The sequence below is a fragment of the Myxine glutinosa genome, chromosome 4, assembly GCF_964187855.1.
Source record: "Myxine glutinosa chromosome 4, kmMyxGlut1.1, whole genome shotgun sequence".
NCBI classification, from domain to species: Eukaryota; Metazoa; Chordata; class Myxini; order Myxiniformes; family Myxinidae; genus Myxine; species Myxine glutinosa.
The window spans coordinates 80,278,502-80,294,710 of record NC_136264.1 but is presented as its reverse complement, the minus strand read 5'-3'; the positions used below and the strand labels follow the sequence as shown (position 1 = coordinate 80,294,710).

The 16,209-nt window shown below is 44.0% G+C and overlaps 1 protein-coding gene across 3 annotated transcripts in view; it reads right to left on the bottom strand.

The window, feature by feature from the left end:
* PRKDC (protein kinase, DNA-activated, catalytic subunit) overlaps positions 1–16,209 on the bottom strand; it is a 334,330-nt gene that overhangs the window by 194,456 nt on the left and 123,665 nt on the right. For all 3 annotated transcript variants that reach the window (XR_010984003.2, XM_068112798.2, XM_068112799.2), the window contains exons 29-35: positions 12,958–13,060; positions 12,720–12,853; positions 12,251–12,508; positions 11,817–12,046; positions 8,754–8,968; positions 6,638–6,764; positions 5,319–5,444 (exon numbers count right to left, since the gene is read on the bottom strand). Coding sequence is in view for 2 of the 3 variants with exons in the window: in XM_068112798.2 (XP_067968899.2) it covers positions 5,319–5,444; positions 6,638–6,764; positions 8,754–8,968; positions 11,817–12,046; positions 12,251–12,508; positions 12,720–12,853; positions 12,958–13,060 (1,193 nt within the window). In the remaining variant the exon portion in view is untranslated. The remainder of the gene's footprint in view (positions 1–5,318; positions 5,445–6,637; positions 6,765–8,753; positions 8,969–11,816; positions 12,047–12,250; positions 12,509–12,719; positions 12,854–12,957; positions 13,061–16,209) is intronic.

Below are 16,209 nucleotides of genomic sequence, written 5' to 3'. Positions count from 1 at the left end.
TTTGTATAGTATAGGGTAGTTATCTCCCATATTGCATGCATTAGCATAAGCGCAAGGTAATTTTGTGATATGAGATATGCACCGTTTTATATGTAGAAAGCTGTTGTCAACCTGTTTCACCAGCTTTTGATTTTTTTAAGGTCTGAAGAGGCAAGATGCTGCAGCCTGCCTGGCTGAAGGATGATTAATGTCATGGTGGAGGGTAGAGTCATCATCAACTCATTCAGGAGTCAGAAATATCAATGAAGATCAGATTCATGAAGATCAGGAATAGGAATAGCCCCAGAACACTGTCTTGGTGCACTCCAGCCTTTTTTTTGTATACATAGTAAAGGCTCGTGGAAGTGCTAGAACACAGAATGGATAAGGATGCAACATAACAAAAGGACCAGCAGAAGTATAGGGCAACGCTAACAGCAGGGCAGAGGGGAAAAAGACAGACGGACAAAGAAGAGATGCGGGTAATGATGAGGGGTAGGGGAGAACACAAGGGAAAAAATATCCACATATCCACATATCCACAAGGGGTGGACAAGATGGATACAGAAGCAAAATTTTGAGAGGTGTGATTGTAGGGGTGGTTTAACACGAAATTATAAATAACGAAATTCTTCTCAATTTCCCCCCTCTCACTCCCCCTCCTCAAAGCGTCCTCCCCGCTTCTTCCCCCTTCCAACTCTCACCTCCATCTCCCCCAACCTTTTGCCTCGCTCTTCCCCCTCCTCAAACAACACCTCATTGTGCCTCACCCAATCACCATCAAACCTTTTGTCCGCCCCATCCTTCCCTTTCTCCGAGCTATTCTGAAATCTCTGACACACCTTCAACAGCTCTCCCTACCTCTTCCACCTCTTACCCTACCCCTCCTCCCCCCTGTTCTGTATCCGATGCTCCCCCTTCCTCTTCATTAACGGTATGGACCTCAAACATCCGGGGCCTTCGTTCAAACTTAACTGATCTCTCCATACAGGTTGCTTCTGTCAAACCAGACGTGATCTGCTTAACAGAAACTTTCCTCCTTCATGATGTCTCCGATTCCTTAGTATCTCTCCCGGGTTACTCCCTCCTCCGGTATGATAGACCTGAGCCTCGTCCTGGAGGTGGGGTTGCTATCTTTGTCAAAAACTCTCTTCCTCACTCGCCCTGCACTGCACTCTCTCCACCTCACCCCCAGGAATACCTCTGGCTACGGCTTCCCCTTCGCTCCCACCTCTTGTTCATATGTGTGTTGTACCGTCCACCAAACAGTGATGACTCCATCTACATCTCGCTGTCTGATAATATGGACCAACTTCTGTCTACTCATCCTAACTCTCTCTTCCTCATATGTGGTGATTTCAATTGTCACCATGCCAGTTGGCTGGGTGCGGGTACCTCTCTCACCAGCCATGGCTCCTCAGCAAAGGACTTCTGCGACTCACTGGGATTGACACAATCTGTCAATTTCCCGACCCGGATCTCAGTCAACGGAGCATCTTCTCTTCTGGACTTCGTTATGACTAACTTCCCTGAAAATGTCGGCTGCTCTTCTTCTGCTCCAATCGGCTCATCTGATCATGTGCTTGTTAAAGTGGACATCTCTCTGACCATTCTCAGGGAGCCTCCTCAGCGTCCACGAGTCTGGCATTTCACTCAGGCCAACTGGCACGGTCTTCAAGGAGCCATCAATCATCTGGACTGGTCTCCCATCTCTACCACCTCTGACATCAACTCATCCTGGGAATTCTTCCAAAGTAAATTGCTCTCTCTCATGCACAGATTTATCCCATCTCGTCTTCAGTTGTCATACCCTTCCTCCCGTCCATGGTACACGGAATATTGTGGTGAGGCTGTTGCTCAGAAACAACTTGCCTTCGTCTCCTGGAAAGCAAATCCAACGGAAGGAAATCTTATTTCCTTTCACAAAGCCCGAAACAAGTGTGTGTCCACCCTCAGGAGAGCCAGGAAACAATATCTCTCCGTTCTCAAGACCGAACTCTCGTATCTGTCTCCCTCTTCCAAATCCTGGTGGCGTCTGGTCAAATCTGTTTCTGGTGTTTGTTCCCCCTCCATCCCCTCCCTTACCTCAAACGGCTACACAGCTGACTCCACACGTGAAAAAGCTGAATGCCTCAACTCTGTGTTTGCCTCTAAATCGTGTGTCCCAAACCCATCCCTCTCTGTACCCACCATACCCAGTCGTACCCAGCTGCTCCTGGACTCCGTGTCCTTTCCTCCTGACAAGGTGGAAAAGTTTCTGTCAACCCTCGACTCTGATTCTGCAACTGGACCTGACGGCATCAGCCCACGGGTCCTAAAATCCTGTTCTTCCGCTCTTTCACTCCCTCTCTCTGTTCTCTTCACACTCTCTTTTGCTCAAGGTCAACTGCCATCTGCTTGGAAATCAGCCAACATCACCGCTTTGCACAAAAAAGGTGCAAAAACAGATCCTAGCAACTACAGACCAATCAGCCTTCTCCCAATTATCAGCAAAGTCATGGAATCCATCATTGCTTTGGATATGAAATCTTTCCTCTTCTCCAATGGCTTGATCTCTGATCATCAATTTGGTTTCAGACCAGGTCACTCGACTCTGGACATGCTGCTTATGCTGTCTCAACAATGGATGGAGGTCCTCAATGCCAAACAGGAAATTAGAGCTGTCTCCCTCGACATAGCACGTGCCTTCGATACGGTCTGGCACCCCGCTCTGCTCACCAAACTCTCCTCCTTTGGTATCCATGGAAATCTCCACGCATGGCTAGCGGACTTCCTCTCTCGTCGTAGTCAACGTGTGGCCCTGAATGGGTTTCTCTCATCTCCTCTTCCTGTTCAGGCTGGAGTTCCCCAAGGCAGTGTTCTGGGCCCTGTGCTTTTTCTGGTCTTCATCAATGATCTTTCTGAATCTCTGGAAAATCCTCTCTATCTCTTTGCTGACGACTCCACTCTCTGCCGCTCCATTCCTCATCCCTCAGATCGGCAGTCTGCAGCCTCCTCACTCTCTGCAGACCTGGACAAAATCACAGACTGGGCAAACAAGTGGAACATGTCTTTCAATCCTGACAAATCTCACACTCTTACGATGTCTCTCCGAAAAGACCGACTGGACAACCCTCCCATCTACTTTCTGAATAATCCTCTCCAAGAAGTTCTGTCACTCAAGCTTTTGGGTCTCACTATCTGCCATGATCTTTCCTGGGAAAACCACATTTCCAAGCTGGCCTCCAAAGCCAGTCGCCGACTGGGCATCCTCCGTCGTGCGAAGTCCTTCCTTGGCACACCTGAGCTCCTCACCACATACAAGGCTTTCATCCGCAGCTCAATGGAATACTGCTCTACCCTCTGGGCTGGTGCTCCTGCCTCACACCTAGCTCGTCTTCACGCTGTTGAAACCAAAGCGTTCAGAATTATTGGAATCTCCCGCGATGACGCTATCTCCGAGGGCCTTTCACTTACTCACCGCAGGCAGGTTGGTGGTCTTTCCGTTTTCTACCGACTCCTCTCCGGCCTTGCTCCCCCAGCTCTCTCTGGGCTCTGTCCCCCAAATATTCCTGCAGGTCGCACAAGATCTGCCTGCAACCCTCTTATGGTTAAACTGCCAAATTCAAGACTCTCTGCTCACCTTCACTCCTTCATTCCTCTTTTCTCCCGCCTCTGGAACAAACTCCCTCACTCTCTTCAATCCCACTCCTCCCTCCAGGTCTTTAAAACGGCTTTTCACCACCATCTCTTATCTTCCCCCATCCAAAACCTTGATCTTTTCTATCCCCGCTAATTTCACCCCAATTCCACTTTTTTGAAATACCAAATTCTGTCCTGGAAGTCCTTGGTGTCCTTGTGTTTTATACTTCTCCCACTCCCCACCTCCCTTCCCACGCCTCCTCCCCCCAAGCCCTCTCCCTCCCACACATCTCCCTGCTCTTAAATGTTGTGTGCTCTCAAGTGTTTGTGTGCTTCCCCTTCTCTTGTCTTCCGCTCCCTCTTTTTATATATTTTGTTTGTCTGGTTGATTTGTTTGTGAAGTAAATGTCAGCTCTTTCACGAGCCTCGATTCAGTAGTTAAAAACAAAAAAAAAAACAGGTGTAGAAAAGATAATGATTTTGGATTGGGGGTGATTTTAGATGGTGGGGAACACCTACCTGGAGACCGAGAGGGAAGAATGAGATTGAAGAGTGTGTGTAAGTTGGTTTCACAGGTGGGAAAAAGAGGAACAAATGAGTGGAGGTGAACAGTGGTTGTGGATTTTGGCAATTTCACAAGGAGGGGGTTGCTGGTGGACCGAGTGCCTCCTGCAGATTCCTGGGAGAGGTTATTGACACAGAGTTTGACACCGTAAAATAGCGTGATGGGGATTTGATTGTCGTGAGCAGACAGCCTTTGCAAACTGGGCTTCTCAATTTTCCGAAATTGGGCAGACGGAGATAAAGATCATGGGATGGGAGTGTAGTGACTTCTAGTTTTACATGCATCATTTTCTACATGAAGACGGTGCAGGCAGATTGAATTCACCAAGCTCGTTCCTCACATACTGATGCGCACCTATCAGGCATGGTTTAAAACCAGAAACAACGAATCAACTCTGATTACGTGAGGGAAGCACGAGGGTGAATAAGAAGAGGCTATTATTGCGTGAACTTTGGACTCTCGGGGAGTTTTGGAGCTGAAAGAGCACACTTACTTGGAGCAGATAAATACTGTACTTCGCTATTCTTTGGTTTCCCTTGGGACTATCAACACTTCAACAGAGTCCTAATTCATCACCCGCTCGCTGTTCACGACAACCCAATGAACTTTTCTACTTCCCGGGGTTATGTTTTTCTTCCGCCATTTTAGATCGCTTTTTGCCGGTGGAATATTTATTTTGTTTTAACCACAGCTTTGGTCACCCCTAAGCATTGGCATATTCGTCTCCTGAAAATCAATGTTTCATGATGGGTTTACCCACCGAGACCTTCAACCAGCTTCTGGGAAACATTTGTTACATCTCGGTGGAATATCCACCTTTACTCCCGTTTGACCATGTTCGGAGCAGCGTAAAGGAGACGGAGAATTTCCAGCAAGCATCTAACCATTGTCTGACCACACGTGAGTAGAATTTTTGTTGAAGGCATGGAGAAAGGTGGTGCTGTAGGTATGGGAGGAGGGTTGATGGATCAAGCACTTTGGTGAAAGACTCGTTTGTAAAATATGCCTTGTAAAGAAGAAGCAATTATTGGTTACATCATTTGTAAGGTGTGAAGTGCAAATGGATGGAATAATAATTTTTTTTTAAATCAGTTTTACACTGCATTCAAATTCTATAGGCTTTGTGATTTGCACTGTGGGTTGAGAAATGTACCGGTATTCCCATGGAAAAGACAAGAAGCAGCACTCTTCTCAGCAACTCAACTACTTGGGGGTCCAAGGAGATGTGAATAACCCCCAAGGCCTTGTACACACTGTTCAATAGCTGACGCCCAGAAATCTGCATTCATCATAAAAAATGCATTTGACAAAATTTATATCTTGTACATTATAATACAACAATGTATGCATTTTACTGGCATTACAGCAATGTATTATTATAACAATGATTGACATAATGGTGATGGCAGCCATTTCTAACGAATGTACAAATGGCATTGCATTACTGTTGACTACCAACTTCATTTGGAGCTTTCTGCATACGTTATTCCTCTATTACTACTACAACTATGACTACCTCTTCTTCTTCTTCTTCTTGCAACAGCCCCAATAATTCCCACTCTTTTGTGGGGTCAGCCAGGGAAAGATTTGCCCCAAGTCTTTCACGAACCAGCCTGTTGCAGGAAGTTGGAATTTGGCTAGTTTGCCAGCAATTTCATTTTATTGTGTGCATTTTATTTGGTGATGGTGGTTCATATGTAGCATGTGGATGCTTGGCTGCATCATTTTCTGGGGGCACCAACGCCAGGCTTTGTATTTTATTTATTGATTTATTTACATGTGTCCATCTATCTTTTGTTTCGGGCTTCTCCATTCTCGTGGTCTTGTGCCTTTGCTGCACATAAACCTGTTATTCCTTAACAGCACGTTCTGTGTGGTGATCCGCCTTTGCAAACCACGCACGTAAGGAATCATGTTATTTCAGATCTATTTTGGGTAAATCGCTGGGGAAGGTTTCAAAACTGATAATATTCGCCTTTAAAGAAATGGAGGAATTAACACTTCTGATCGGGCCACGTGAGGGGCTAATTGCGCTCAGGTCCCTCGTGTGTTTCAGCCTATCCAGTGGGGGGAATTAAATCATAAAAGCCCCACCGTCGATGGGTCGGAATTAGCAGGCCCGTTGACGTGACAATAATGATCACCATTTAATACTATTTTTCACATCTACGACTATGAGGTAGGTACTCCCTCCCCTGAGAGCACTCTTACCAAATGGTATAATTGTGGCACAGCTGTAACTGAAAATAAAATTGCCTTCCCAGACAAAGAAAGGTTCCAATGGCGATAGTAAAAAAAAAAAACTCTCCCACTCGGTTTCCCAAAACACTCAAAGACAGAGTTTGACCAGCCAGAGGACAAACGGAATCAATGCAGAACATCCCCTTACTTTTTATCACATCTTATACCAATTAAAAATAAAACGGAGGAGTGCAGACAAAATTTCAATGTCAACTATCATCTAAGCCAAACCTGAAAGGGTAACATTTGGCTCAGCAGTCCTGCTTCGTTCAATTGTGAGTAGACCGAAAGGACATGCCTAATGTGCTCCCTGTCATGGGCCCTCATGAACACATCACCATCGCTCAACTGCTGCACCCTGGAACATCACAAACGTCAACAGCTGATGTAGTACGAAACATGTTTTTTTATGTCCTGTAATCTATTAAAATGATATATTTGATATGTGAACAAACTGATCCAATCAGATAACAAAGCATGTCTTCATCTGAGGTTTTCCATCGTGGTGAATAAGTAAAGACAACATTGATTAAATTGGATGAGAACAGTGATAAAGCCAAACCTTCGATTCCCAAGGCTCCAACAGGTCAATGTAGATTGCATTTGGAACAAGTCTGCTTTATAATTAAATAAAGGTTGCTCAGAAAGCTGGCCACTTGTGCACAATATGTCATAGGTGATCATGCATTAACATATACTGGTTATCCACATTTAGTTATAGTTTATAAAATGGCCTGTGAACTTTATAAAAAGATTATGGGTTGGGATGGGGGAGGGTGACACAAGATAGTGGTGTACTGCCTGCTTGAAACCTGCAGGGAAGAGCTGAGTTTTAACAGAGTAGGGGTGTGCAGCTAGCCGGGATAGTTGTGTTTTAACCAGAAGGGGTTACTGGAACAATGTATGCATCCTGGAGTTGCTAGGAAAGGTCATAGGGGTGGGTGAGAGAGCAGAAGGAGCTAGACCCGAGAAGTGGTAAAAAATGGAGAGGGCAACAACCAGTCTGCAATGTCTGAGAAAGAGGCCTTGTGTTTTGGCATCATTGCGGGAGATGCCAATGATGTTGACAGCTTGAGATTCCAGGAGATGAAGAAGTGAAGTCGGTGCTCTAACCCAGAGAGAGCACTCCATTGAGCTATGGTTAAAGGCCTTTTATACAAAGACAATAGAGTGGTTCTTAAAAATAAAGGTTAGAAAAGTCATGCTCCTAACACTTAAAAATTTTTTGTATGTATGAAAAAACCCTTGGTGAAATTTTAAGCCATTTGGACTAAATTTAGGGGTTGCTCACGGAGTTTGTAATTTCACATATTTGGCTCGTATAAATGTTTGGAGTTGATTATTTATTCTCCACTGCTATACTTGTGATTTTGACCATTACAGTTGACCTATGACCTTGCTATGTACTGCACATTTTGAAGTTGTTTTTAAGTTAATTGAATGCAGTACAGCTTTCTTCTCTGGTGTATGCAGTTGCTCTCATTGAAGAGTACAATCGTCTCCTGACAAGGGATGAACAGCAAACCCAGTATCTGCTTCAAGTTGTGACAGAACATCGCAAGAGGTTTCCCGATTGCAGGAAATCAACGCTTATCGGGCACAAAGCTTATCGGGCACAAACATTGAGTGGCTGGCAACCATGAGTCACTGTGCCACCCCTAAAGAATGATGTATTCGAAAAGCATTTCACAGGCAGAAGTTTTACCTCAATACCAAAAAAATTAAAGGTCAGGAGTAAAACAATTCAATTTTTTTAATTTTTTTTTGCCTTATTTGGCTTTGGTTTGGTTTGTCAAATGGTTTGGCTAAGAACCACCCTAATAGACAATTATACTAAAAACATCAAATGAAAGACCTGTTTAACACACTTAAATGTGTGCATGCCTGTAAGGAAAACAATGCATGGTAGGGGATTGTTCGTGTAGTAGAGGAGAATGTCGGGTGATAACGATGTGTGGCGCGAGGGTGTCGGAGGGGTATTTGTTCCAGCAATATGCAACGTCCATTGTTGGTGCAGACAAATTACTTTTAACAAGTACTCAAAAGTTTATTTTATTACTATGGTAGGTCACAATTTGTCACAAACAAGTAATGGCTTCCCAAATAACAGGATGGCATAAGACTGGAATAAATATTTGAGAATAAAGGAAGTAAATAGCAGAGAAAATCTATGAGCAAAATGCACATCAGATGGGATCCGAACCCTCACAGAGATTCACCTTTCTATAAAATAAATTGTAAAATATAATAAAAACATTTAAAAAAAAAATTTTAAACAAATATCTCCAGCTGCTTAGACCTATACATAACAATATTGTGCAATAATATATTGGAAACCTGAACGCACAAGTTGGTGTCCAGAAGTGGTCGAAACGCATCAAGTAGGCCATCCCGTGGACCTGGCAAAGGTAATGCCACAATGGCACGCATGATCTGTGAGCAGAGTTTAGGAAATGTTTCCGCTGCTTTCAGATCCCCAGGATTAAAGCCGAGGGTCACTGGATCATTTATAGCTGTGGCTATCAATCTGGACAACTTGCTGTCCAGAACAAAGGGCAGTATCTGGGGTTGTAGGTTTTAAGAGAAAGAAGATCAAACAAAGTTGTAACAAAACTGAGCACCGCATCAAAGATTGCCTCATAATTAGCCTACATTTACTGTTTTACTACCATACAATACGTGACTTTCAAAATGACGTAATCCACCCAAGACTTCTCAGAGCGCATGTGCAGAAACTGCAGTAACGAAGTCCACCGGGGTGGCCTGGACGTGTATCATATGTGCCAGATAAGGATTGCAGCACGAATCGGCTCACCAACTTTAAAAGAATCCCAAAATACTTGGAAACGTACCTGCGAGAAAAGGGGTGTGCCTCTGCACGACAAAAGATTTGTACAACTTGGATAAACTTATCCAAAATATTTATATCTTGCAGGTCATACTGCAAAAACTTTTGACCATGTGGGCTCGGGAAAGGCCTGTGGACAGCGCATTCAATCTGACCTTCCTGCTTCTTAACACCGATGGTGGGGTCATATTTGGGGCTTGTCGATGCACAGGGTAAGTTTAAAATGATGATGTTTACTATTAATCATGTTTGGGGGGAGGGGTTGGTGGATGGAGATGGGCGATGGGAGTGTCAGTTGGTTGGGCTGTGAGTGCTGTCATAAATATTGTCACATCAACGGCAGTTAAGACCGCCTGATGACGGATAACCGATCTGCTTTAACTCCGAGACGACCAGCCGAATATATAGCGGTTATTTTTGGCGCGCGCAGGATGGAAGAGATGCGCGTATTTATCTCACGAAACACACGGGTTTATTCCGAAACCACAAAACATGGAAACACAACAGCAAATTGACAACCAATAACGATTTAATGAAAATAAATCACGGACGAAAAAATGGTGAGGTAAAATAAATTCTCTACTTTGAGGATCCTCATACACTGGCTCAAAAACACACAGGGGAATGATTAAAATAAAATGTCCTTTTCGTGCCGGCACTTAACTTTGGCCTCAAAGTAACACCTTTTTGAAGAGGTTGGTGGCCGTTGAAGCTCTATGCTCAAAGCCTCCCTCACGGGAAGCTCAAAATGGCGGCAACGCCTCACGTCTAAGGCTCTCGCTATCGAGTCTGTGGTAAGCTCACGAGGACAGCCTCCTTCCTCCTCCACTGCCTGGACAAGCACAACGCTGCCTTCAGCTCACTGGCGAGTCCAACAGTTGAAACCTCTCTCAATAGCTGCAGACAACGCCAAGAGCTCCTCGCCCTCCAAAACGCACACCAAACTGTCAGCACAAAGTCGAAAAAGATGGCGCAGCCTTCTTGTCCAAAAACGAGAGAGATCGACCGACTCTTCTTCTTACTCCCGAGAGCCAATCGTAAAGCTCCCTCAAAATTGCCTGATGGTCTGCCTACATCCACGGTCCAATCACGTCCCTCGGGGCATGACCTGATGGCTCTTTCTCCACCTCTCGTGAGAGGGCTTACGCCTATGAGATCCATTGAGGTGGGGCTTAATGTCCGGGAACCTCTTGTTTGTAGTTGGAGGTTGTTGTAGTTTAAAAGGTGGCTTTTATTGCTGGCCGTGGCAGCAAAAAAAACGTTAGGGTAAGATTCCAGGAGGGTAATCACACACTGGGGAAACCTAGCCGAAAACCCTAGAGCCAATTAGCATGTCTTCACTCCCCGTGTGAAGAACACATAAACAACCTGAAGCTACAGTTTACCTACTTACTGTACATCGAGATTTCTCCTACGCGTCACGCGGTCCAAGCTATTAATTATCCAGTGCTACCTTTCCTACGGTAATCTTTCATCTACCTCACCCCCCCACCCCCCACAAACGTAACAATATGCATATATTTATTTATTTGGTCCCCGGGCCACAAGGGAAATTATACCAGATTTTTGCATCTATTGGTTAATGAAAGGAAAAGAGTCCGTGTGTGTGTCATAATCACTGCCATCGCAAGCTTGTACTATGAGAAAGTGGTACAAATCAGACTCCTCTCCTCCACTGATATTTCTCGTATTCATATATTTCCACGAGTCCGATTTGCATTCAGGAACAAACAATTAAGGTTAACCATTGTGAAATTGTCACTCATACAAATGCTGAAAATTATGTTTAAAGGACGATTTGAATTATAGATTTTGTGCTTGCAACAGCAGTTTAATAGTGCACGGCGTGAAGGACTGAATCAGTGTAAAACACACACAAACACAAACACAAACACACACACACACACACACACACACACACACACACACACACACACACACACACACATACACACACACACACACACACACACACACACACACACATTTAGCATTCATACATCATTTTGAAAGTCACATATTGCAGAGGTTATTCAAGTACACAGCAGAAATTTTACAAATAAACCTACAGGTTTGGCATGCATTTGCAACACAAGCTCAATGAAAAATCAAACTGTGTCCAAACCTCAAAAGCTTATTTCTCAAAAATCCAAGCAAATCCAACTGTAGCCACACTGCATAATCTAACCAAGATGAATGCAAGACAAGGTTCTATGCAAATCACTATGCATTGGCAACCTCATGTTATTGTATAATCCTCTGATAAAGCCACATGACAGACCAATTGAATAGGAAGCGCAACTTTTACAACAGACAATGTAAATAAAAATTATTAGAGATGCAACATCTTGGCGTAGCTATCTCCAAGTCAGACAACATCCATCCTTTCGAGCGCAATACTTTACAGTAAAGTTCTACAACTACATGCAAATATACATGGCATCTAAAGTCTTAATATAAATATTGCCCCTTCGGCATAAAACGTAATAAATGCACAGACATATATACAGTCGCATAGCCACACACCTTATGGCAATGGAGTGTGGCAGTCTAGGGCCTAACCTTATGGCAGTGGAGTGGACAGCTCTGAGCCACAGTCGTGACAAATTCGAAGAAACGAACCAGAACAGTGAATCGCGTGTACACATACACTTGGCGTTCAGTGGGACTGATGGTCACCATATCGGTACCGGATGTACCAAAAGGCTGGAAAGAACTAGTAGTGGTGAGAGTCACCATCTGCTCAATGAAGTAGGCCAGGGCCTGAGGCAAGCGAGACCGACAATCCAGACCTGCAGGCAAATGTATGAAATTGCACGATGCATCAGCCTATTATTAAGATATACCATTAAATTAATGTACAAAATACTTCCAGCCAACATATTAAACAGATATCACAATATTAAATTTGACTACTTCCTCATAGAAAATTTTCAAGGCTGTACATTCCGATACTTAAACATCATGCTCGTCTCAACATGCTAGAGAACACATACCTGTGAATAGCTCTTCGAGGCTAACCAGTTCGTTTCCCAACAGCGTCGCATAGCTGTCCAGCGGTGCTAGCAGTCTCTCCAGCCAAAGTAAAATCCCAGGTTGCGTCAATGGCTCACTTGGGTACGGCTGGTACAGGATTCCTTTCCCTGGTTCACCACCACCATCCATATCACCACCTCCTTCCAAACAGTTAATGAGAAAGCTGGAGCCCTTGATGCCCAGCTGCCTGGCTAGCCAATTGCTCACAGTTGGATGACCTGAAGAGCAAATAGAGACATTTGGTGGAAGAGAAAAATTACACTTTGTCAATAAATCCATCTGACCAAATAAATATTGAGGATTTGGAAGGAAATTAAACGAGGTAATTTTGTAGTTTATAAGCAGCAAGTTACAGCAGAGAGGAGCAAATGTAATTTTACCAAAAAAAAAATCTCCTAAATCTCCAAGTCCAAGAAGATAAAATCTAACCTGGTAACAAGGGCACGAAGCAGGAGAAAAGCTCAAGGGCTTTATGCCGACACGGGGCTACAGGACGACCACATTGCTGAAGCAGCCAATGTACTAGTTCTTTTAGAGTTACTGGGCTGTCCAGGGGGAAGCCACTGCATGCACATGTACGCACATACATGCATTCGTCAAAACAAAATTACTGCAAACAGCTTTATTCTTGACAGCTTTATTGTTGACCAAAGAACTATATAGTTACCGAGGAACCCGGCGGGAGCTGCTGCGTTCAAGAAACAGTTCCAACTTGTGCTGCACAATATGTGCGAGGTGGTCGAGTGCCAAGTCGCACTGCTGCACTGTCTCTGGAGATGGGGGAAAAAAAAGTAGTTCCAGATGAACATGTTTTCACACAAAAGATGTCAAACAAATGCCCCATCAGTGACATGACAAGGAGACAAGATTAGATTAAAAAGTAACTTTAACCTTGAAAGCAGTGTGCGTCAACATCTCTCTGGCCGTTCTCAGAGAACAGCCTCAGTATCGACGAATCTGGCAGTTCACTCAGGCAGATTGGCAGGCAATGCAAGCAGCCATTGCACATCAGGACTGGACTCATAATATATCTACTGCCCCTGATATTAACTCAGCCTGGGAATAGTTACACAGAAACCTTCCCTCCCTTATGCATAGATGAATCCCATATAATCTTAAATTATCCTACCCTTAGTCACACCCACTGTATTATATGGTGAGACAGATGCCTTGAAACAACTCATCTATTCTTCCTGGAAGTCAGTTCCAATGGAAGGCAACCGTAGATGATTCCACAAAGTCCACAACAAGTGTGTGTCCACTCTGAGGAGAGACAGAAAACATCATCTGTCCAACCTCAAGACTGAACTTTCAAACTTAACTCCCTCCTCTAAATCCTGCTTGTGTCATGTTAAGCCTGTCTCCAAAGTATGCTGCCCCTCCATCTCAATCTCTTCCTTCACTTAAAATGGCACTACAGCTGACTCCACCCATGAAAAGGTCGAACACCTAAATTCTGTGTTCGCTTCCAAATATTGTGCCCCCAACCTCATGCTCTCTGTACCCACCCTAGACAGTCACAGCCAAATGCTCCTGGACTCTTGTCTTTTGCAGAGGTGGAGAATTTTCTAGAGACCCTCAACTCTGATGGAGAACTGATTCTGCAATTGGACCGTACGGCAACAGCTCACGTCTCTTAAAAACATGCTCTGCTCCTCTTGCACATCTTCCCTTTACCCTTTTTACCTGCCACTAGTCACAGATCTACAAGAGCTACGCATGGTTGTTGATATTGTTGTTGTTGTGGTTCTTTATCGGGGTTGATCTTTTAGATGTGCATTCATTGGTCGGACCCCACCGACATTTGTCGCTTGACTCAGATACAGTGCATTCAGAAAGTATTCAGACCTTCACTTTTTTCACATTTTGTTATGTTGCAGCCTTATGCTGACATCGTTTAAATTCATTCATATTCCTCATCAATCTACACTCAATACGCCATAATGACAAAGAGAAAACAGCATTTTAGAAAGTTTTGCAAATTTATTAAAAAGAAACAACTGAAATATCACATTGACATAAGTATTCATACCCTTTGCTATGACACTTGAAATTTAGCTCAGGTGCCTCCCATTTCTCTTGATCATCTTTGAGATCTTTCTACACCTTGATTGGAGTCCACCTGTGGTAAATTCAATTGATTGGACATGATTTGGAAAGGCACACACCTGTCTATATAAGGTCTCACAGCTGACAATGAATATCAGAGCAAAAACCAAGCCATGAGGTCGAAGGAACTGCCTGCAGAGCTCAGGGACAGGATTGTGTCGAGGCACAGATCTGGGGAAGCCTACAAAAAAATCTCTGCTGCATTGAAGGTTCCAAAGAGCACAGTGGCCTCCATAATTCTTAAATGGAAGAAGTTTGGAACAACCAGGACTCTTCCTAGAGCTGGCCGTCCGGCCAAACTGAGCAATCGGGGGAGAAGGGCCTTGGTAAGAGAGGTGACCAAGAACCTGATGGTCACTCTGGCTGTGCTCCAGATACCCTTTGTGGAGATGGGAGAAACTTCCAGAAGGACAACCATCACTGCAACACTCCACCGATCTGGGCTTCATGGCAGAGTGGCCAGACAGAAGCCAAACAGTTCAACCTTGGTTTCATCAGACAACTGAATCTTGTTTCTCAGTCTGAGAGTCATTTAGGTGCTTTTTTGCAAACTCCAAGCGGGCTTTTACTGAGGAGACGCTTCCGTCTGGCCACTCTGCCATAAAGCCCAGATCGGTGGAGTATTGCAGTGATGACTGTCCTTCTGGAAGTTTCTCCCATCTCCACACAGGATCTCTGGAGCTCAGCCAGAGTGACCATCGGGGTGTTAGTCACCTCTCTTACCAAGGCCCTTGTCCCCCGATTGCTCAGTTTGGCCGGGCGGCCAGCTCTAGGAAGAGTCCTGGTTGTTCCAAACTTCTTCCATTTAAGAATTATGGAGGCCACTGTGCTCTTGGGAACCTTCAATGCAGCAGAAATTTTTTTGTAGGCTTCCCCAGATCTGTGCCTCGACACAATCCTGTCTCTGAGCTCTGCAGGCAGTTCCTTCGACCTCATGGCTTGGTTTTTGCCCTGATATGCATTGACGCATTGTCAGCTGAGACCTTATATAGACAGGTGTGTGCCTTTCCAAATCATGTCCAATCAATTGAATTTACCACAGGTGGACTCCAATCAAGGTGTAGAATCATTTGAAAGATGATCAAGAGAAATGGGAGGCACCTGAGCTAAATTTCAAGTGTCATAGCAAAGGGTCTGAATACTTATGTAAATGTGATATTTCAGTTTTTTCTTTTTAATAAATTTGCAAAACTTTCTAAAATCATGTTTTCTCTTTGTCATTATGGGGTATTGAGTGTAGATTGATGAGGGAAAAAATGAATTTAAACGATTTCAGCATAAGGCTGCAACATAACAAAATGTGAAAAAGGTGAAGGGGTCTGAATACTTTTTGAATGCACTGTGTGTGTATGTGTGTATGTGTGTATGTGTGTATGTGTGTATGTGTGTATGTGTGTATGTATGTATGTATGTATGTATGTATGTATGTATATATATATATATATATATATATATATACACACACACACGGTTTGTCACCCATCATATTTATGTATACAAACGAAAACAGCACTCGGTAGAGTGCACACCTCTGCCAGGCTGAACAGTTTACGTTTTGTACCCACTGATAGGTCAGATCTGCATGCCGCGGACTTGAACCAAAATCAAATCGACTTGTTCTTGGAGCCCAACCAACTTATCCACCTAGTTTTGTCATACTCCATCCACACCTTTTTTGAGATATCCTGCTACATATTGGTTTTAGCCCATTTACTCAATGGTGAAGAATACTTTAAAAATTCTCTCATCCATATCCGGATTCACATCCTCACCAAAATCTAATCAGTTTGTCCTCGTCACACACCCAACC